Genomic DNA, 20,388 nt, shown 5'->3' with positions numbered 1-20,388 from the left:
AGAATTACGTGTCAGAGTTAAAGTCTTTTTCTAGTATTGATTAATTTCCTCTTACCTTTGAATTTTCCCTTGTTGATTAACCTTTAATTTTCTTGGTTCCACAATTTCTTTTATTCTAATTGTTTCAATTAACTGAGGTTTTTTTTCTCCTACCATGGGCTTAGCAATCAGTTCTCTCTTTCAAAGTCTATTTGGATCGAAACAAGTCCGAATTCTAATGGTTGGACTGGACGCCGCTGGAAAAACAACCATCCTTTATAAGCTTAAACTCGGTGAAATTGTCACCACCATTCCTACCATAGGTGAGTTGATTCTTTGGTAATTTTATTGTTTTTCTTTGTTCTATTTGTTATTTGTTTTGTTTTCTTTTTTTTTGTCAGGTTTCAATGTTGAAACGGTTGAATATAAGAATATCAGTTTCACTGTTTGGGATGTTGGTGGACAAGACAAGATTCGGCCACTTTGGAGGCATTACTTTCAGAATACCGAAGGCCTTATTTTTGTGGTTGATTCTAACGATAGGGAGAGAATAGGTGAAGCTCGTGAAGAGTTGAATCGAATGCTGGCTGAAGATGAGCTGAGAGATGCAATTCTCTTAATTTTTGCCAACAAACAGGTATGTAAATGTTGTCAAGAAAAAGGATTATCAATAATCCAATTACAACCAGTTATCTAAAAAGCTTACGTGTTCCTCTCATAATTTTTACCTTTGACTTTTGTCTCTGTTGAAATTTGGTTTTCTTCTTTCTTTAAAAGATCAATTAATCTCTCACCTTGACACATTTTCTATTATCTTTTCTCTTAGGATCTCCCAAATGCCATGAATGCTGCTGAAATTACCGATAAACTTGGTCTTCATTCCCTTCGTAGTCGCAACTGGTACATACAAGCAACTTGTGCGACAAGTGGTGATGGTCTTTACGAAGGTCTTGATTGGCTTTCAAGTCAATTAAAAAATTCAAAATAACATCAACGCAAATACAACACAACACACACACAGTATAAGATCAACCAGCAACAACAATAAGTGAACCAGAGATGTATTAATACAAAACAAAATGAATGATACAAAAAATACCACCAACATATAATACCAAAATTATTTGCCTTTTAAAGTGTTTTCTTTGATAACAAAATTTATATTATTTAACGAAAAATTTGATCTCTTTTTTTCTTCTTTCTTTCTAATGTGACAATTAACATGGAAATACAATTGGCTTGATAGAGAAGGAGAAAAGAAGGACAAGACAAACGAATGAAATCAAAACAATGAACAAGGAGAAACTATGAAGAAGTCGGAAAAGATGATACAGAGAATTCGGGGAAAATTAGAAGAGAAAAAGAAAAAAGAGAAAACAATAACAGAAGATAAAGATTATATTACTATAATTATGTTTCCATTCACGGAGAGAAGGTCAAAAAGACTTGATCATTTTGTGGTCAATAGATTTAGATATTTGTTTTCACTAATCAAATTTGATTTTCCAATGATGAAAATGATTGGATAAGATTTTACTTTCTACTTTGGTAAAGTAAAGTTCCGGTGTTTGGATCTTCTTGCCAGTATCTTAAATCAATACTTGGTAGATCTTCACAATTAACTCGAGGATTACTATTGAAAAGGGAGAAAAGAAGACAGTTTTTTAATCAATGGAATAATAATTTGAACAATTAATCGACTTACAATATTGGATGAGCTTGTCTCATGACCCAAGTTTGAATTGTTGGAATATCATCAGAATTTTCACAAATAATCTTTGATTGTGTTGCCTTTTTAATTTCGTACAATTGTTCAGGAGTAAATGATGACGGAAGTCCTGGCCTATCGTACCAGAAACGATCTCCTCGTCGGATATTTGAAAATTGCCGAGCAATGATACAGGCAAAAGTTGGACCAATTATGGATCCAGGTAAACGAACCTCAGAGACACCACCAGACCAAAGATCAATATCATCAGGGTGTCTAATTGTAACAATTAAAAAGAAAATCATTGAAATTTTATAACCAAAGAACAAAAAAAAACTCTAATTGTAATGTCATGAATGTTAACCAATGATAATAATTGTTTACTCATTTCATTTATCATTGATTACTCTTAGATTATTAGATATCTAAATCGTGATCATTTAAACAAACTAATACAAATGATTAGTTAATCCTTGAAGTGTTGCCTGACATTTTCATGAGAAATCATTTGAATCTCACGAAAACTCAACAATTTAAATCAACAAACACTGTTACCGTTAAAAGGTAAATATTTTCAATTTGATTTGTTTTTTTTTCTTCATTCAAGATTGATTATTGATCAATTTTCAAGAATTAAAACATTTAGAGGATTAATTTTGATTGAATTTGAACAAACTTCCAACCTAAACAAGGTTTAATAGTCTATTCAATTTTAAGGTGTTTTCCTCACTCAACTTTATCTCTTTTCTTGATTGATTATATCTTTAGTTTCAGCACCTTTAACACTGAAAATACATGCAAGTTAAATTGTGAGAATTTCCTTGATTGGATCAGTTAATCGAAGTAATTTAGACAAAAACAATTATTTCGTAATTTATTCTACTCACTTGTAAATCTGTGAGTAAAGGAAAGCGGTATTATTTTGCAGAACGGGGACCAAGTCTTGCCATGTTTGAGCTCTTCCTAAACCGCACCATTCCCGCCATGCATTGTATCCTGGTAAACCATGTTCACGACCTCGTTCAAGATTGATCGCAGGTAAATCTAAGCCGAAGGGTTTGTGTGGTGGTTGGAAAAGTCGACCTGATATTTCTTGGGTTATGAAAGGATCGAAAGTTTGAGCGGGAGTGTTGATCAAACCACCGACAAGCTCATCAAGTTTACCAGGTTCATAGACGATAAAAGGTTGACGGAGTAAATTGTGAAGTGGATCTTCACCAAGGAATTGATGAAATTTATCATAACGACGAACCATTCCTTGGATAAATGTATGGCCAAATCGGAAAGCGGCAGTTTGGAAAGCATGAGAAGGACCAATGTGCACATTAGGATCATAATCATCACGATAACCATCGGCTTGGACAGTTAAATTATATCTTTCAACCATTTCAGTTCCTAATAAAAGAGGTAAGAATTCATTCAAGGTGATATGCTGGACAGCGGCGGCCACAATGTGTCGAGTCTCTTGGAAAAGTTTCTCATCGTCCCAATGAGGATTAAGCTGAGCCAATGCGTTGGCAATACGATTGTGATCACGAACGTACAAAGTGTGCAAAACGGTCAAATGGATCTGCTCGTTGACACGCTCATCACCAGCGATGAAACAAAACAAATGACGAGGCCGAGCGGTACAATCGCGCTCTGGGTTATCACCTTCCGGTGGCAATAAGGGTTTCAATCCATAGGCTTGGAATCGATCCCAAGTCCTCATTAAACCTTTCAAATGCAATTAAAGGAGTGGAAACATTTTATTAATTAGCCAACTAATTATAAGACATTAGCAATTTTTAATTATTGGACTGAAAAATAAATTTAATCACAAGTATCATTACTAATTAACAGTTAATTATAAATAAGGATAAATATCATAATAGTTAAGTGAATTAATTGCATCAGTAATAATAGTTTTTACGAGGACATTTAATCACAATCAGGCAACACCCAACATTAAACTAATTTAAACTAATTTTTACAATTAATTAATAATTTCCGGATTAAGTGCAAGTTTTTGATTGTCAGGGAAGCCGAAACCTTGAATTAGAAAGTTTTGATTAACTTGATTGTTAACTAATAAAAAAATATAATCAAAACAAACAAGAATTAAACTATGGTTTCACAATCAAGATTTAATTTAATTGCTGATTAATTAAAACTAGTTCATTTACAGTTTGATTACTATTTGCAACTCTGATTATCAACAATAATCAATATTTTGATCAATATTGGGTCAATCATTCAATAGATTGTTGTTGTTGTTGTTTAATCACTTGATTCGAGATTTAGTTTAAGGTAAATTGTAATAATTAAATTATATTGCATTCCATTTACAGACTCGCTAATCAAATTAACTAATTCTCACTAATTGCCATGTTTGTGTGATACTAAATTAATATGTATTAACACCACTATCACACCCAATAGTTTAATTGTTATAATCAACACGTTAATTTTTGCACAATTAAATCAAAGAAAAAAAAAGAGTTAATTTAATAAAATTTATTCCTTCTTTTCTTGTCCTTAATCAACAATCAAGTTCACTATAATGTCTACAATTTAATACAACTTAATTTAATTGAGAAATTAAGCTCAAAAGTAACAGAATAAAAGTTAATTGTTATTAATCAAAGGGAAATCCCAACTGAAAATCTCATAACAGTAATTGTATATTATTAATAATAGTATGATGGATGAAATTTGACCATTTAATTATTAGATCAATTTCGTAATCGTGTTAATCATGATCAAGGAATAGTTAATTGTGGCTATATCTTGGTGTCCTTGGTTAATTGTTTCATTCGTTAGTTTGATTGCTGAGACTATTAGTTGGTCATTAAAATCAATTTACTAAGCCATCAATAGCTATTGTTATAAGTTAATCATCATGAACATTAAAATAACAACAATTAACATTTGATTATAGCTCAAGCTGTTAACAATTAAGACATAGTTTTAATTACTGGTCAGTTGGATATCGATTGATAAACAGCAAGCTCATTTACTTCAAGTAAAAGATAATGTGATAAATTTAATCATAACGATCATGTTAATTGTTCAACTTTACACTTGAAATAATTAACCGTGAATTGTTCATGGGAAGGTGTTAATTATGAAACATATAAACAAGATAAAAATCAAGGTAATTGTTGAAAATTAGCCATGAGTGTAAACCAAATTAACCACACAATTAAATCTTAGGCCTCATAAACATAAACATAAACATTTTTCAACAGTAATTTTAAAATGATTATAATTGCTTAATCATCAACAATTTGCAAAGTATCAACATCAATTGTTAGTATTATACGAAATTGATTGTAATTAATGAATCAGAAAAGGTTACCCTTTGGCAATAAACTAATTGCCACCAACAATGATCATTCAAAAAGGAGTAACACTAATAGTAATCAAGTGTAAGAATTAAAATTTAATCACTTTACCATATACCTTGAATTGATCAATCTGATAGCTGATCTTGTGAACAATCAATCAAATGATTGTATTTCTAGTTTTGGTAATTAAGGTTCAGCTTTAAAATAATGCGGGTTAAATAATTGAGCTAATTGTTAACCAATTTTGAAATTGAATGAGAAGCTATGAATGATTGTAACAATTAAATCAGGTAACCATATTAAAAATATTAACGATAATTAATAAGGAGACTGGGAGAGCAATTATTCATCTAGATTAATTAACTAACCTGAGAAAATAATAACGGAAATTTGCAACATAATATATATATATCAGAATCAAATCAGTAAATTGTTAATCAAATATTGTAACAATTAAAGGAGTGGGTATTAGAGGATATATCGTTAGTCCATGGACATATTACTTGTTGTATCAATCAGGTAACTCTAATGACGATTAACTAATCAACACAAAATGAGAACCGAAAAGATAATCACATTATATTGTTTTATCTTAATCGAAAGTCTTAATTGCTATAATATGATAATGTAATTTATCTAATTAAAAGTAACAATTACCTTGTTCAATTTTCATCGCAACTAAATCATAAAAAAAAAACTTTTGTGTGTTTCCTTACACCTTAATCATAATGATCGTACGATTTAATTAATCATTTAAATAACTTATGTTATAATCAAAGTCTATTCAAAGTGTGAGAAGGTCAAGTGAATTGTTGATTGTAACAATTAACTTTCAATAAACATTATTTAGTAAAATCTGATTATGTTATGATCAACGTAAATGAAACGATTAAAAAATCGATTCGATTGATGATAAACTTGTGATTAGATTGATCATATTGGTTATCGATTAATTGTAACTCACCTCCTTTAAATGCTCTTAATCGTCTAGCCAAAGCATCAGTTGAACCATAAATGAAATTAGCATCAATTGGTGATGATAAAGTATTTACATGAGCACGAGGTCCTGAAAAATTAAGATAAATTGTTAATTAAAATGAGACAATCAAAAATGACAATAGTATAAAACGCATAGTGTACATGGGATTAATGTTATCACAATGATTATCTTGTTTAAGGAAGTTAATTGCTGATTCATATTGAATAATGATGATAATCAAAGAGTAAAAAAATTATGATACATAATCATGATTAAATCATTTTCATTTGTTTCTGGAGTGCAAACTCGTGACTTAAATTGCTCCAGGCTAATCAACTGTTTGTATGGTTAGACTGTGTGAGTGAGTGTTTTAATTGTTTGTCCCAAAATCAAATTGATGAATAAATAAATAAATAATTCAATTCCATTGTGATTAATTGGCTTAATCGTTGTTTTTCATCATAATCACTGATTATTAGGTTAATCATATTTACCAAGAGCACAATTTGGACGATGTCCAGCAACAGATCGTTTAAAATCATGACATCGTTTACCATATGGACTGTACAATGGGTCATTTTCGGGTATTATAATTGGTGCACATAATGGATGGTCAGTTCCTCTTTCACGAAGTTCACAACAGTCAAATTCAAGGTCATTTTCATCTAGATAATAGAGAAAGATAAACAATTAGTATTTATTATTATTGCATTTTGTGTGTACAAATCAAAAGTTATTATTGATGATCGGTAATTTTTTTTCCTCCATTTTGATGGTAATCAGCTTGATTTTCAATCTCATTTCAAGATTAGTTGAGATTTTTATGATTGTTAACTAATTACTATAGGAAGGAAACATAATCATCATAATTATGATAAAATTATTAATATTTATCTGTAACTTTCAAGTGTGGGTTGTTGTTGACCAACAAGATTGACCTACAAATTAAAGTTCTGATTTGAGATGGACATTCAATTTTGATCTCAATTCGTGAGCAAATAAAAACTTCATCATTGACAATCAAATTAGCATAAACATGGTACAATTAGTTGGATTAAACCATTTTCATTTACAGTTAATAAATTATTAATGTTATTGTTGTGAAAATGTCAAAATCACTGTTAATCACATGTTAGAATTTAACTTAACTTTAACTAATCATCATAATCCTCAACAATTAACTTAATCATCACCATCATTGAGATGATAACATGATGATGATTTTAAATATTTCAGCAAAAGTTAATTGGCTTCCATTTAATTGAACACAATTTAATATTATTACATAATCGTAGTGATTAAACATAAAACATGATTTACTTTCATCAACAACAATCAGTTAACTATTCAAATTAACTGTCAATTGTTGAAAGCTAGCCAATCGTTATGTAAATTATAGTTATATAAATTTTTCATCATTATCATTGATTTGATGTGATTCAAATAATCAAGATGTTCAATTAATTGCTGCTAAATTTAACAATTAGTTAACCCAGTTTCATTTAGCTTTCTGATAGCTTAAGTCTCAACGTTTTATATATAAAAAAAAAGTTAATTGTTGTAACCAATCCTATCCTTCAATTGGTGTATCAATAGCAATTTATTGATTGTTTTGATTGTAAACTGATCAATGTAAACAAATAATTAATCAAACGTTTCAATTCACAACAATCAAATGAAAACTCACTGGATTGTTGGTAATGGCTTTTAATTGATTGACTGTTTGAAATAAGAAAAAATTTACCCCATTAAATTAACATAAATTGTTTCGATTACTATTTAAATTAATTTGATTGTGGGCAGAGATAGTTGATTCAATAGCTTCTGAAAATTTGTGCTAATCAATTCAAAGTTAATTTTAATATTAAATGATTAATTTTGATTGTGGTTTGATAATGATTTAAGGTTGATATTTGATGTTGTTTTAAGGATTCCTAATCATAACTGTTATTATTGTCACGATTAACTGATTGTTTTGATTTAGATTTTTTCACAACACGAAATAATCATTAGTGTTTACCTTTTAATTTTCGTTAATTGTTTGGCCCTAACATTGATTGTGAAAAAGTGAAACTTTTGATTAACTTGTAAACAACAATCATAATCAATTATCAACAAAAAAAACATTTTCTCTCGGATTCAATCAACAATTAATATTCATTGCTTCATAATTAAACAATTATCTGTTCGTATTGTTTAACTGTTGTAAGAGTTACTCATAATTAAACATGATCTGTCAACTCAATTACAATTAATCATTTGATTTCATGGAAATTTAGTTTAATCTCAACGATTAACAAGAAAATTTTTGATTAACTTGATTATCAATCTGGATTAAGGTGATTTAAGGTTTGGCTAATTACAATTAACTATTGGGAAATCGTTAATGCAAGGAAATTATTAACTGTTCGTATTAATTGTGATCGACTAGAATAATTAACGTTTATCATGAATTTAGAAAAAAAACAAAAGTGATAACTGTTAATGATTAACAAGACTGATTAATTGATTAAATCAAGAAGGTTAATTTGCTGATTAACATTGAAACAGGCTAATTATTGATAAATATTTGTATCAAATGGTTTAGTCAACAATTAACTGATCATGTTGAATAACTTTGGTAGGCGTTAGTCAAATAGCAATTAAATCATTGTTATAATAAAACAATTAGCTGACCTCAATTTATTAATTTACTAATCATCATATTTTAATATCTAATAAGGTTAATTCAAGATTGATTGGGTCTAAATTGTTAAGGGAAAAGTTCATGTTATTTACTGTCCCGAAACAATTAACTGATTGTTTTAAATAAGGTTCATCATGTTTAAGAAAATCTAATCACTATAATTGCTCAAATTGATTACAATTAATATTGAACAACAATTAAAAGCCTTGCCGATGGAGGCTCAATGCTAGGATTCAGTCTAATTAAAGTGAGTTTGATACTTTAATTGCTTGCAGTGAATATTAAATTGTGATTGTAACTATTGTTCAATTTTATCTTAATTAAATCAGATGGAAACAAATTCATTGGGTTTTAATTATAAAACAAAATAATTATCCTTTCAATCAGATAAAATGATAATTGTATTAATGGTAATCATCCATTATAATCACATAAGTGTAACAATTTAGATCACAATTAGGCTTTTGTTGAATAAGGTGTGTGATTAATTCAAACAGACTAGTTAATCAAGAAGAGTAAAATTTTCTCGTACTTTTAATTGTTGGTTAAGAAAAAAATTTAATTCAAATCAACAAGTTGATATTGAATTGTTTTTAATCATAAAAGTAACAATTAAAAGTGAACCTTTTTTTAATAATTTCATTTCCTTAAAAATTGTGTTTCGCTTAATTGTAATCAACATTAAAACAATCATCTTTATTGTTCAATGTTGTTAATAATTAGAGGATTTCAGTTCGTTAATTATTCAGAGTAAATCTGACAAGTGATTTGTAATTAAGGTCTTCTACTAATCAAATCAGTAATATAATTTCACCAAATCAATCAAACAACAAAAAATAAGTACGGTAATTAGAGACTGATTGAAAAACTTTTTGTTCATTTGATTAACATTCACAACGATCAGATGATTGATAAACAAATGAGTGGTTAATTTGATTCGCTTTCAATGGATCAAAGTGTCTGATTAACTTGTGAAAATGGTCAACAATTAAGTTAATTGTTTCAATTTAAGAAAATAGGATCACAATCAAGTCTGAGAATTTTCTGGCTCTTCAATGTTAATCATCTAGAAACAAAGGATAATAATAGTTAACAATTTGATGATACTATTAATTGATTGTCGAGAATCATGATAATCGAGACTTTGAGATTGATAGGAGAAAGAAGTGTTCATTGAAATTGAGAAAGAATTTGAATAAAAAGCGAAAAAAACAGTTATTAGAGACAATTAGTCAATTCTTTGATCGAATTGATTAAAAATCGTTAATTCAGGTCAAAAGAAAAGTCGATCATCGAAGCTTATCTATTTTCTATTCTTTTACTATTCATGGTCCAAGCCTCTTTTGTTTGTCTCTTCCTTACAGCATAACCTTTTCGAACCCTTTTCTCTCTCCCTTGTCATCATCTTCATCTTCATCATCATGAGCACATTTAATTGAATTAAATAAATTCAACAAAAAACACTCAAGTTCTGAAGAAAAAGTTTTCTAAATTCGTCTAATTTGAATCTTATTTTCACCTACACAAAATCTTTAGATTGAGATAAAATCATTTGCAATCAACTTAAGTTCATTCAGCACAAGTTTCATGATGAAAGAATCATGAATCTTATTGATTTTAATTTGGAAGAAAAAAAGAAACTCTCCTTTTCTGCTTAACAAATCAAAGATAATTTACTCAACAATTAGTTCATCTTCCTGGTTCTGATTAAATACAATAGCTCAATAATTTGCATCTATTGTTGTATTTCCTTATGCATAATAATCAACAACAATCAGAATCTGTTGAAATGGCAAATTAAGAAACAAATGTCAATGTAAATAAATTCTGACACTTATTGAGTGCTAATTAGTGCCAATCAGCTACAATTAAATCGATTAATGGTGATGACCATAATCTTAATAATCTGCTGATTGAATCATCTCAACAGGTTGAAAAGTTAATCAAACTGTTTCGTTAATAATAATAAAAAAACTTGTTAATTAATGATTACTTATATACAATAAGATTAAGGTTTTAATCACTAAAACTTTAATCTCAAACTAAATGTCAAACTTGAGAGAGAGAGAGAGAGATGAATTAATCAGCATTTATAAAGATTAAATTTCAAGATTAACATGATGATTGTGATGTTGATAAGTTGATTTTCGGTATCAAAATCAAGTTAATTATCACCATTGAACATCAATCAAACAACAAAATTACAATAACTCGAATGACGATCTTCAATTATGTGATACTCCTGATAGTCTTACCTCTCGGTGGTGCTGCTAGAGTTAAATCATGATCAATAAATTGTCCCCATGACATGATTAAAATAGTTAAATCAGAATCGGGTCTATCAACATCACGATGTACAGTTGCTGTAACCAAACGAGCGCTTGGTAAAGGTGATCCATCAACAACGGAAAGTCGATAACCATCGATACCTGGAACAAATAGAAAAAGAATTATTAATGTAACAATGATTATCCAACCAGTAATTGGAATATTATTCATTCCAAATTAACTAAATTAGAATTGATTAAGTTAACCAAGTTGCATAATAATCATGCGGTAGCAAAGTACATATTGTTGAGAGACCTTCAAGTTGTAAAGTAAATATTAGCCATTAAATTGAACCAGTTTCCAATTTTTCATTGAATTCTGGATAAGCAAATCAGCTCTCACATTGAGTAAAATGTTTTTGTATCAAATTATGATGATGGTGATGAAAGTAATCATAATGGTCATTAACTAAGTTATGTTCTACCTTTCAAAGTAAAAATTGACCCAATTTAAGTGAAGATTTTGTATTTTTCTCACTTCTTGGTCCTTTACCCTTTTATTTGAACAATCTCATCACATATCTAAATGGAACCGGACAACCAATAAATTGACACAATTACTGCAATGGAAACATGATTGAACTTAACAATTTCCAAATGAGAATTGATTATGGTGATTTGATTGTTCTTACCATTTGAGTAAACTGGAGGAAGGTAACGCACGAATGGGGTAAAAGTAACTCCCCATGATGGTGTTTTAAGGTTATTACAGTGTCCAGTGTAGGTTCGGTATCGTTCAATGGTACATGGAATAGGTTTAACATGAGCTGGACATTCATCCCAAAGTGTAGTTCGTGAAAGATCAATCAAAGGTAAACCATTAAGAATCTCATCAGGAGACAATTTAAACCTAATGAGAGAATATGAGAAAGAGAAAGAGAGAATAATATTAGAGTTGGAAAGAAAAGACAATCAAACAATAGGAGGTTAAAGTGTAAGTGGTGTCACTAAAAAAAAGACCTTGAGGCCTTGAAAACAGAATCACGATATTTAAGAGAATTGAAGAGCAATCGTCTATTAATTAGTTGGAAAGAAAGAGTAATACAAAGGAGAGAGAACAAAGGAGAAAATGGACAATGAAAGATCACAACTTACTGAGTAGCCAAGACTTTGGTCACTTCTAATGCGAGTTCAGCAGTGGGTGAGATTATCGGTGGAAGTGGTTCAAGGGAATTAAGACCATTCGGCCGAATGTAATTACGTCGGAATTTGGCCTCTTGGATCGCCGATTCAACATCAGTGTAACGAATACACAATTCCTCTTGTTTACCAGTTGGAACAGGAGAAAATGCAGGTCTATGGAATAAAAGAGAAACAAATTAAAATGAAACAATCAAATTAACAAAGAAAAAAGGATTAGAATGTCAAACGTTTTCTCTGTAACCATGGAGACCCAAAAGAGAAAAGAATTTAATTTTATTCTCTTAACTGTTTTTTTCTATTAATATTAACTCTTTGAATTTACTTTAGTTTAATTATCTAATGATTGAGGATCATTTTCTTTGTTTTTCTAATTTAGTTTTTTTTTTGATGACCATCACCTAACCAACATTTCTGACCAATGGATTGACCTTGTAATTAGATGGACTTGAAGGTAAATAGTTTTGAATTGAAAAACTACTGAAAATGGTTTTCCTCTGTTTCTGGCAGCTGAACTATGGTTATGTTGGCAATTTGATTGATACCTTTGGGTTGATCTTATACTGAGGTTACCTGGGTCAAGACATTTGTGTATTTACCCTGAAGGTTGATGGCTCATCATTGATCCGATGATTGATCATATGTTGTGAGAGCTATCAAAGGTAAATGTATTAATAGTTATCTAAGAATGATCATTTTTCATTTGATTTGTTTCTGTCTCTTTTTTAGTGATCAACAGCTATTATTTTTTTCTTAGCATCTTCATCATCTGTTGATTATTGTGATTCTCATGTGTTGAATTTATCCAATCTTTTATTCTAATGGGAGTATTTGTTTGCTGTAAACAACACGAAATATGTTTGGTGGAGAACAAGAAGAGAAGAAAATGGAAAAGAAGAGAAGAGAAGAAAAAAACTCAACCATCAAAAAGGAAAAAAAACTCATTTTCTCACAGTTGCCATTTGATCCATTGACCAACGGGTTTTTCTTCAGTTCACTTCCATAAGTAAGTAAATTCTCTTGTTTACTTCTCTATTCGCCATTTTATTTTCTCTCTTTTTCTGTCTAGTAACATTACTATTCACAAAGAGAATAAACAACAAGAGAGAAAAAAAGAAACAGAAAGAAAAAAAGGTAAGATCTTTAAAAACATGACCTTCTGTCTCTAGAAATTCTGACCCAAGAATTTAAATTCTCTTTTTCTCTCTTGTTGTTTCGTTTCTTATTCTCTACGAAGAGAGAAAAAAACGTTACAAAGAAAAAGAGATGCGATAAAATCGACTCCTTTTCTATTCTTTTTCTTTCATTTATATTGTCACATTTACATTGTTATTCAGGTTATTTATCATCTTGGTGGTAAAACTGAGTCGTTACTTTTTTCTTCCTCGATTAATAATGAGCCTCGTTTACCTTTAATTGTGATTAACTTACAAACAAATTGTAACATCAAATCTTTGACCAGATCTAAATCAATCAATCAACTTGATTGCGGTAAAAAAAATTGGTAACATATCATCAAGAATTATCTAAATGCCTACAATTATTAATTACTGAACTAATTTTCTACAAATAATCAAGTGATTTTGTTGTTCATTGGTCACTTGTTATATCAACTCAATCAAGAGAATTGAACAACAAATTGAACTTGAATTATAAGTAAATTGTATCATAATGATGATGATGATGCAATTGAATTCGGTTCAATTGATTAATTCGATGTGATTATTAACGAATCAATTAATAATTATAAGATTGAAATTTGATTGCCTAATAAACAAATTTCAATCAACTGATTGTTGATTCATTGTAGTAAATGAATAACTAAAAAATTGTATCATCAGTTTCAAAAGATTTCTATTGACAACAGAAATTTATCCATCAATTAATTACAAGCAATAATTAACTATTAACATTATTTTCGATTCATGAAAACCTCAATTGTATCAGTACGATGATTAAGTAAAACTAAGATTTTAATCGATAAAAAGTTAATTGTTTTTCCTTTAATTTGGTTTTTTTTTCTTCTCTTTAGATGTTTTTTTTCACACTTACGATTGTTGTTTAATGACACTTAAGAAACCAGCAAAAAGTGGACTTCGATTGGACTCTTGGGGAGCAACATTGACGACGTAGGTTCGTTGCAAGACAAGTGCACATTCAGAGGATTGGGAATAACTCGAAGGTGCGACAAGTTGAACGGTAGTTTTTGGCGATCCAGTGGATTCTAAGGCAAATGGTGATGCGGATAACGATATGGATGCTGGCGATGAATCTAATAACGATGCATAGGAAGGTGATGAAGGTGATAATATGGACGAGGAATGAATTGAGCTGGTTAAGTCACTTGGTATCACTTGAGTTGGTGTTTGGCTGCAATTGATGATAGGCACAAATGAAAAAACAATTAAAAGGACACAAAACGTTGTTGATGATGATGAAAAGCAACCCGTTGATGACAACAGATGATAAATACAAGAAGTACTCATTGTGATTAAGGTTGAAAATCAAATATCATGAAAAAAAAACACCAATCCAATCAATAGATTAGATTATTGTTTTCAGATTGATTTCGAATTTCTTTTTTAATCCTTTCGTATAACTTGATTTAGAGAGAGAGAGAAAAAAAAAGAATACAAAAAAAAACATTACTCATTGAAAATCAATTATCGAAATGATTGAAAATAGTTGATTAGTGGATTAGTTTTATTCTGTAATTTATTTCGTACTTGCTGATTGTTTTTAAATAGATTGTTTTAAAGATGATCTATTTCGAATTGAATCAACACCAAACTCTTGAATTACATGTTTATCGTTTTCAAGAATTGAGATGAAGTTTACTAACTTGTTAAACTTTTAATTGAAAACAATTAACTGTTGAAAGTTGATTACGATGATTCCAGTTAGAGTAGCGACGATAAAATGATCTTTCTAACGTCAATCGAATGAATTTATTTTTTCAATGGAGAAAATTTTCTTATTCAAATTGATTGTGATTAGTGTTCAATAGCCACGCCATTAATTTGCCCTCCCAACAAAAGGATTATCCCCTCCCTCATATTCGTCATCATCATCATCATCATTTTCGAATTTTTCTTTTTGTTCTCTTCTTCATCATCATTTAGAACCACTTTCAACACGCTCTCTTTTTCCGGCTACTTTTATGCTCCCACTCACTCATCATCATCATCATCAGCGTTTTCTCCTCTTTTCCTTTCATTTCTCCATCTTAATCAATTTCAATTTAATTTTTTTTTCTTCTCTTTAATTTAAATTCTCTCTCTCTCAACAATTTATCCTTGATATCATTTCTTGATAACTGATAATTGAGATCAAATTGATAACCTTGATTTTAAAGGTTACTAATTAACTGGACAATTACAGTTATTTAAACTTGGACTTGGATACATAATAATTGTTGTTGTTGTTTTGCAAAAGCAAAATGACCAATTGAATTGGTTAATTGAATGTTAATTAATCACAAGAGAAACAAAAAACAATGGAAACATTTGAATTGCTTTCCAAAACTTTTTACTGTTATAAGATTGGAAAAGCTCATTAGTAATCTTAAAAGTAAGTTTTAAGTTAATCCATAAAAGACTAAAGAGAAAGAGGAAAAGAAAAAAAAATCCGAAAAGGGATCAGATTAAGAAAGTAAATGAGTTTAAAAATGTTTTCCGTTTTCTTTTCTCCGGAAGTTCAATCATCTTCGATAATCGATTCTAACTAGCAGATGTCCATCGATATTATGGAGAAAAGTTTATGGAGGGAAAAGTTTTCCCTTTTTTTCGATGCGTCAACAAGTAGAAATTGTTTATCTTTCTATTGTTAGCGCATCGAAAAAGAAAGGGGATGGAAACTTCTTCTCAAACAGATTGTCCATCTGTTCCCTACAAACGATTATCGAAAATGATTGGACTTCCGTTTAAGAAAAGAAACGGAAAAGATTTAAATACAGTCGCTTCTTTTTCCTATCGGTTTAGTTCACTTTTTACTCTTTTTCTGGTAACATCAATTTGTTCATTTTTCTCTGTTCTTTTTTGTTTCTCTTTGTGTTGAGAATTTTTGTGCTTTCATTTCATCATTTTCTTTTGTTGATTATCACTGGTTTTTTCTCTCGCTGCTTATAATTAGAAACTCTAACAGGCCTGGCCCGGTGACAATATGTGATCGATTAATTTATAATTAATTCAGTTCGGACTATATTGCACTAGTCCCGGCCTGTCATGGTTGATTTTTCCATCGGTAATTATTTTCATGAGGAACGACTTACGGTTCCTATGAATATGGATCAATGGCTACTGTGAGAATTTCAGTTTTTACCCTTTTTTGATGGTTTAGTTTTTTCTTCTTCTTTTTTATTTTGTTCTTTTCTTCTTTTCCTCCAACGAACAAATTTCGTGTTATTTACAGCAAACTGATTCTGCTTTTAGGGTTGAAGATTGGAAATTCAATTTCGGAGATGAGAATCACAATTATGATTAGGTGATAGTGTTGATGATGCTATGAAAAGTTCGTTTATCAATAAAAGATTCTTATGTAACTATTGGTCATCAATCAATCATGATCCTACGGCTTCCAGGGTAAAAGATTAATTATCTGATCCAGGTAACCCAAGTATAAGTTCAATCCAAAAGTATCAATCAATTGTTAACAATGTTAACTTAACATTGTCCATGGTTCAGCTGCCATAAAACGATTTCATTCAGAATTGTCGACCATCTTGTCCATCTAATTACATTGGTCAGAAATGTTGGTTAGGTGATTAAAAAAAGAATAAAAAATTATGTTCAATACTTGAAATGGAAGAATTTCATGTGAAATGAAAAAGGAGAAATTTTTGAAAATCGTAATGAGAATTATAAATTTAAAATTCTTTTCTCTTTTGGGTTTCCATAGTTACAAAGAAAACGTTTGACATGTTAACTCATTTTTCAAAGCAAATTTATAATTTTGTTCTCATTTAATTGTCTTCCTTTAATTTGTTCTAAAACTTAAATTCTGTCCAGAATTTCTCCTGTTCCAACTGGTAAACAAGAGGAATTGTGTATTCGTTACACTGATGTTGAATCGGCGATTCAAGAGGCCAAATTCCGACGTAATTACATTCGGCCGAATGGTCTTAATTCCCTTGAACCACTTCCACCGATAATCTCACCCACTGCTGAACTCGCATTAGAAGTGACCAAAGTCTTGGCTACTCAGTAAGTTGTGATCTTTCATTGTCCATTTTCTCCTTTGTTCTCTCTCCTTTGTATTACTCTCTCTCTCTCTCTCTTGTGTTACTCTTTCTTTCCAACTAATTAATAGACGATTGCTCTTCAAATCTCTCAAACATTGTGACTCTGTTTTCAAGGCCTCAAGGTCTCTTGTCTAGTGACCTCACTCATACTTTAACCTGCTATTGTTTGATTGTTGACCACAATTATCTCACCAAATATCATTGAAATCAAATTGATTCGTTTAATTGTATCGAACATGTGCTGTCACCTATTGTCTTTTACAAAAGTTAACCAAATTCTTTTCTCTTTTTCCCTCCTTAATATTTACTTTTTGTCGCGACGTTGAAATTTAGGTTTGTTTGCTGTTCAATCAATCGGAATATTTTTTTTCTTTTTCCAAACTGTGATAACCATGAAACTACACGGAGAAGCTATTGACATGAAGATTGTTACTCAGGTAACAAGTAAGTAATGTTTACTTTTTTGCTTCTGTTCCTCTTGTCCCTCTCATTAAATGTCTCATTTTGTTTTTGTGTTTTTCTGGTGTTTTAGGGATTGTTAGCTTGTTCGCTAAGCAATCTAAGACTCTGATTCTCAAATTCACAAAGGATCATGTATATATTCTTGCTGAGCCTGAAGTAACTGATAGATCGATGAAACTATGGACCGAAGTACCTCAATCAACTCTTTTCTCACATTACGAGATTGTTGGTGTTCCCCCGGACAATACAATCTATCTGAAAACCAAAGCTGAAAACTTGATGAATTCACTGAAAACCGCAACCAACTGTCGATCTTTAAAAATAAAACTGCGACAGCGAACGACGCCATGTTTATCTCTAGAATTTGAACAATCCGTAAGTAATTTTAATATTCAATATAGCCGATTTTTTCAATTGGTTTAATCAAAGAAATTTTCTCTTTTCCAGAGTCAACTGACTACTAAGAATAGGATCATTTATAATTACATTGATGTGGAAGTTGTCTACAAAAGATTTTGGGCCCGTTATGACGAACCGAATTTACCACCTCCCGATGTAATTAACATTTAGCTCTTTTTATTCACAATGGTTCTAATTTGACAAGACCAGTCGAACACAATAACAGGTAGTCTTCTCATTTTGGTCGACCGTCTTGTTATTGCGTTCTACTGATCTCAACAAACTGGAACCACTGCATTAACCTCACAAAAGTATCAAAATCTAATTCTTATCAATCTCTTTTGTCAATTAGATAACCGTTATCTTACCTGCAACAATTCAACTCAACAGTTTTACAGCGAAATGTCGCAACTTTGTTTCCAATCTTTATATTTCTGCCACCGGATCTCGTGAATTGGTGTTCCGAGTAAAAGGGGAATCACTCGAAATCACAAGAAAATTTCTCAATATCTCCACGGACGAAGATGGTTTAGATTTAACTCTCAGCGCCTCTGTTACTGTTGATATAAAAAGAGTTGCTAATTTTTTCAAAACTCTGCACTTGGCCGCAGGCACTCAAGTTTGTCTCAACTTGACTGACGAACGTATCGCTCATTTTTCCTTCTTTCAAGATGGCATAACCGTCCAATTTGTTGTACCTCATATTATTTGAAATCTCCGATAAATTGTTTTCAAAATCATAATCCATCAGCTATAACATTTACGGAAAACAATTAGTCAGTCCATATAAATCAACATCTATCCATTTAAATCATGATGATGATGATAAAATCAATTTCCTAATTGTGGTAAATGAAGATGATTTACAATCAGTCTAAATGATATGACTATTTTCAATAAATCTCATCGATCAATTCCAGTTTAATGGAAAAACTTATGAAACTAAGCTTCACAATTAGTTGATTAATCATTGTTTCTACCAACTAATTTCACACTAATTATTACTTTCATCTCTTAACTGTGAAACATTCAATTAATACCCAGAAAAACTGTTAAATTGTTGCTCTTGAATCAATTGGTATGATTATTTTCCATGTCAAATTCATCAATTACATTAAGTCATCATGAATCTGGTGTAAGTGGACAATCAATAATTAACCTTGACCAGAGTCCATTAACAAAAGTAAATTGTCACTTTGTATATTATCATTTGTGTTAACAACAATATCCTTTTCCTCATTTTTCATTTCCTTTTCATTTATCGATCATCAATAATATAAACTGACCATTGGTCGATCATATTTACTATTCTATCATTTTCTTTTACCATTAATTAAGGTGTTCTTATCGACAGTTAACTAACAATCTAATTGCAATTTTCAACCGATTCAGTCTAAGGTTAATTAACTTAAAACATTTTAATTGCTGTTTCATTGAATATTTATTTCCAATTTACTATTGAAATAAATTTTCTGCAACTAATTAATTTGTGTTCTGATTCCTGAACCATCATAATATTATGAATATGATGATAAACATTAATACTAATATTAAATCCAATTGATTTCCATAATTAATTGATTCGATTGATTAATGATTGATTGAGATCTAAATTGCTGCTAATTAACTTATTTACTTCATGGTAACCAAAAGTAGTAACAATCATAACAAATAACAAAAGAAACATCAAAATTAATTGTTTGCTTTTCTCTTTTCTCTATATATATAACTGACAATTAACCTAATCAATTAGCCTAATTAGCGTAATTAAAAAATTTATCATGAATCATTAAAATATTATCAGTGTATCGGTTAATTGTGACTCGTCATCTACAATTAATCTTTCAATTATTACGAGAAGAAAAAAAAACCTTTTCCAAATCATAACAATCTATCATCTATTTCCGGATAACAATTAAACAACCATCATGATGATAACAATTAATTTCCTAATTGTGGTAAATCATGATGTTGTGGGGTTAGATTTGAGATGAGGGATTTGATGATCACTTTTAGATCGATGGATGGATTTGAGTTAGAACTCGGAAAAGTCTCTAGACTTCGGAAGGAAGATTTTCGGTCCCACAAAACCGATAACAGATTCGTTTAGGATCACTGAATAACAAGAGCACTCAAATCT

The 20,388-nt window shown here is 30.2% G+C and overlaps 3 protein-coding genes and 1 long non-coding RNA gene across 5 annotated transcripts; 3 read left to right on the top strand and 1 right to left on the bottom strand.

Annotated features, from left to right (window-relative positions):
* Positions 1-36: 36 nt before the first annotated feature.
* Positions 37-1,157, top strand: LOC128393103 (ADP-ribosylation factor 1-like). Its single transcript, XM_053353235.1, has 3 exons — positions 37-302; positions 381-616; positions 806-1,157. The coding sequence occupies exons 1-3, from the start codon at positions 155-157 to the stop codon at positions 965-967; spliced, it is 546 nt and encodes a 181-aa protein (XP_053209210.1). The 5' UTR covers positions 37-154; the 3' UTR covers positions 968-1,157.
* On the bottom strand, positions 1,119-15,106 carry LOC128392935 (peroxidase-like). Its single transcript, XM_053353031.1, has 10 exons — positions 14,875-15,106; positions 14,201-14,747; positions 12,104-12,304; positions 11,641-11,858; positions 10,937-11,110; positions 6,490-6,660; positions 5,981-6,082; positions 2,575-3,403; positions 1,685-1,963; positions 1,119-1,612 (listed from the first exon to the last, which is right to left on the bottom strand). Exons 2-10 carry the CDS (start codon positions 14,632-14,634, stop codon positions 1,513-1,515), a joined length of 2,508 nt encoding a protein of 835 aa, XP_053209006.1. The 5' UTR covers positions 14,635-14,747; positions 14,875-15,106; the 3' UTR covers positions 1,119-1,512.
* Positions 12,333-14,316, top strand: LOC128393154 (uncharacterized). 2 transcript variants are annotated; one of them, XR_008326077.1, is made up of 4 exons: positions 12,333-12,810; positions 12,878-13,154; positions 13,486-13,652; positions 14,181-14,315. It is a non-coding gene; the product is annotated as an uncharacterized LOC128393154 (long non-coding RNA). The 2 variants fall into 2 exon arrangements; XR_008326083.1 differs by lacking the exon at positions 13,486-13,652 and having other exon boundaries at positions 12,367-12,810; positions 14,181-14,316.
* A 1,970-nt stretch (positions 15,107-17,076) lies between the features above and the next one.
* Positions 17,077-19,561, top strand: LOC128393083 (checkpoint protein HUS1-like). Its single transcript, XM_053353212.1, has 5 exons — positions 17,077-17,349; positions 17,721-17,831; positions 17,920-18,224; positions 18,297-18,404; positions 18,601-19,561. The coding sequence occupies exons 2-5, from the start codon at positions 17,780-17,782 to the stop codon at positions 18,958-18,960; spliced, it is 825 nt and encodes a 274-aa protein (XP_053209187.1). The 5' UTR covers positions 17,077-17,349; positions 17,721-17,779; the 3' UTR covers positions 18,961-19,561.
* The last annotated feature ends 827 nt before the right edge of the window (positions 19,562-20,388 follow it).

This window comes from Panonychus citri, unplaced genomic scaffold (genome assembly GCF_014898815.1).
Source record: "Panonychus citri isolate SS breed McGregor unplaced genomic scaffold, ASM1489881v1 Contig00011, whole genome shotgun sequence".
Taxonomy (NCBI): domain Eukaryota; kingdom Metazoa; phylum Arthropoda; class Arachnida; order Trombidiformes; family Tetranychidae; genus Panonychus; species Panonychus citri.
Note: the sequence above shows the minus strand (reverse complement) of the source record. Positions and strands in the feature narration are given on the sequence as shown.

What these genes read in the sequence shown, in the direction of transcription:
- LOC128392935 (XM_053353031.1), bottom strand. Translation starts at nt 14,634, where the DNA reads ATGAGTACTTCTTGTATTTATCATCTGTTGTCATCAACGGGTTGCTTT. An exon ending in AGTGTCATTAAACAACAATC is followed by an intron (nt 12,305 to 14,200) that starts GTAAGTGTGAAA and finishes TTTATTCCATAG; the next exon opens with ACCTGCATTTTCTCCTGTTC. An exon ending in ACCAAAGTCTTGGCTACTCA is followed by an intron (nt 11,859 to 12,103) that starts GTAAGTTGTGAT and finishes TTCTCTCATTAG; the next exon opens with GTTTAAATTGTCTCCTGATG.
- LOC128393083 (XM_053353212.1), top strand. Translation starts at nt 17,780, where the DNA reads ATGAAACTACACGGAGAAGCTATTGACATGAAGATTGTTACTCAGGTA. An exon ending in CTCTAGAATTTGAACAATCC is followed by an intron (nt 18,225 to 18,296) that starts GTAAGTAATTTT and finishes TCTCTTTTCCAG; the next exon opens with AGTCAACTGACTACTAAGAA. An exon ending in CGAATTTACCACCTCCCGAT is followed by an intron (nt 18,405 to 18,600) that starts GTAATTAACATT and finishes TTTGTCAATTAG; the next exon opens with ATAACCGTTATCTTACCTGC.
- LOC128393103 (XM_053353235.1), top strand. Translation starts at nt 155, where the DNA reads ATGGGCTTAGCAATCAGTTCTCTCTTTCAAAGTCTATTTGGATCGAAA. An exon ending in CACCACCATTCCTACCATAG is followed by an intron (nt 303 to 380) that starts GTGAGTTGATTC and finishes TTTTTTTGTCAG; the next exon opens with GTTTCAATGTTGAAACGGTT. An exon ending in TAATTTTTGCCAACAAACAG is followed by an intron (nt 617 to 805) that starts GTATGTAAATGT and finishes CTTTTCTCTTAG; the next exon opens with GATCTCCCAAATGCCATGAA.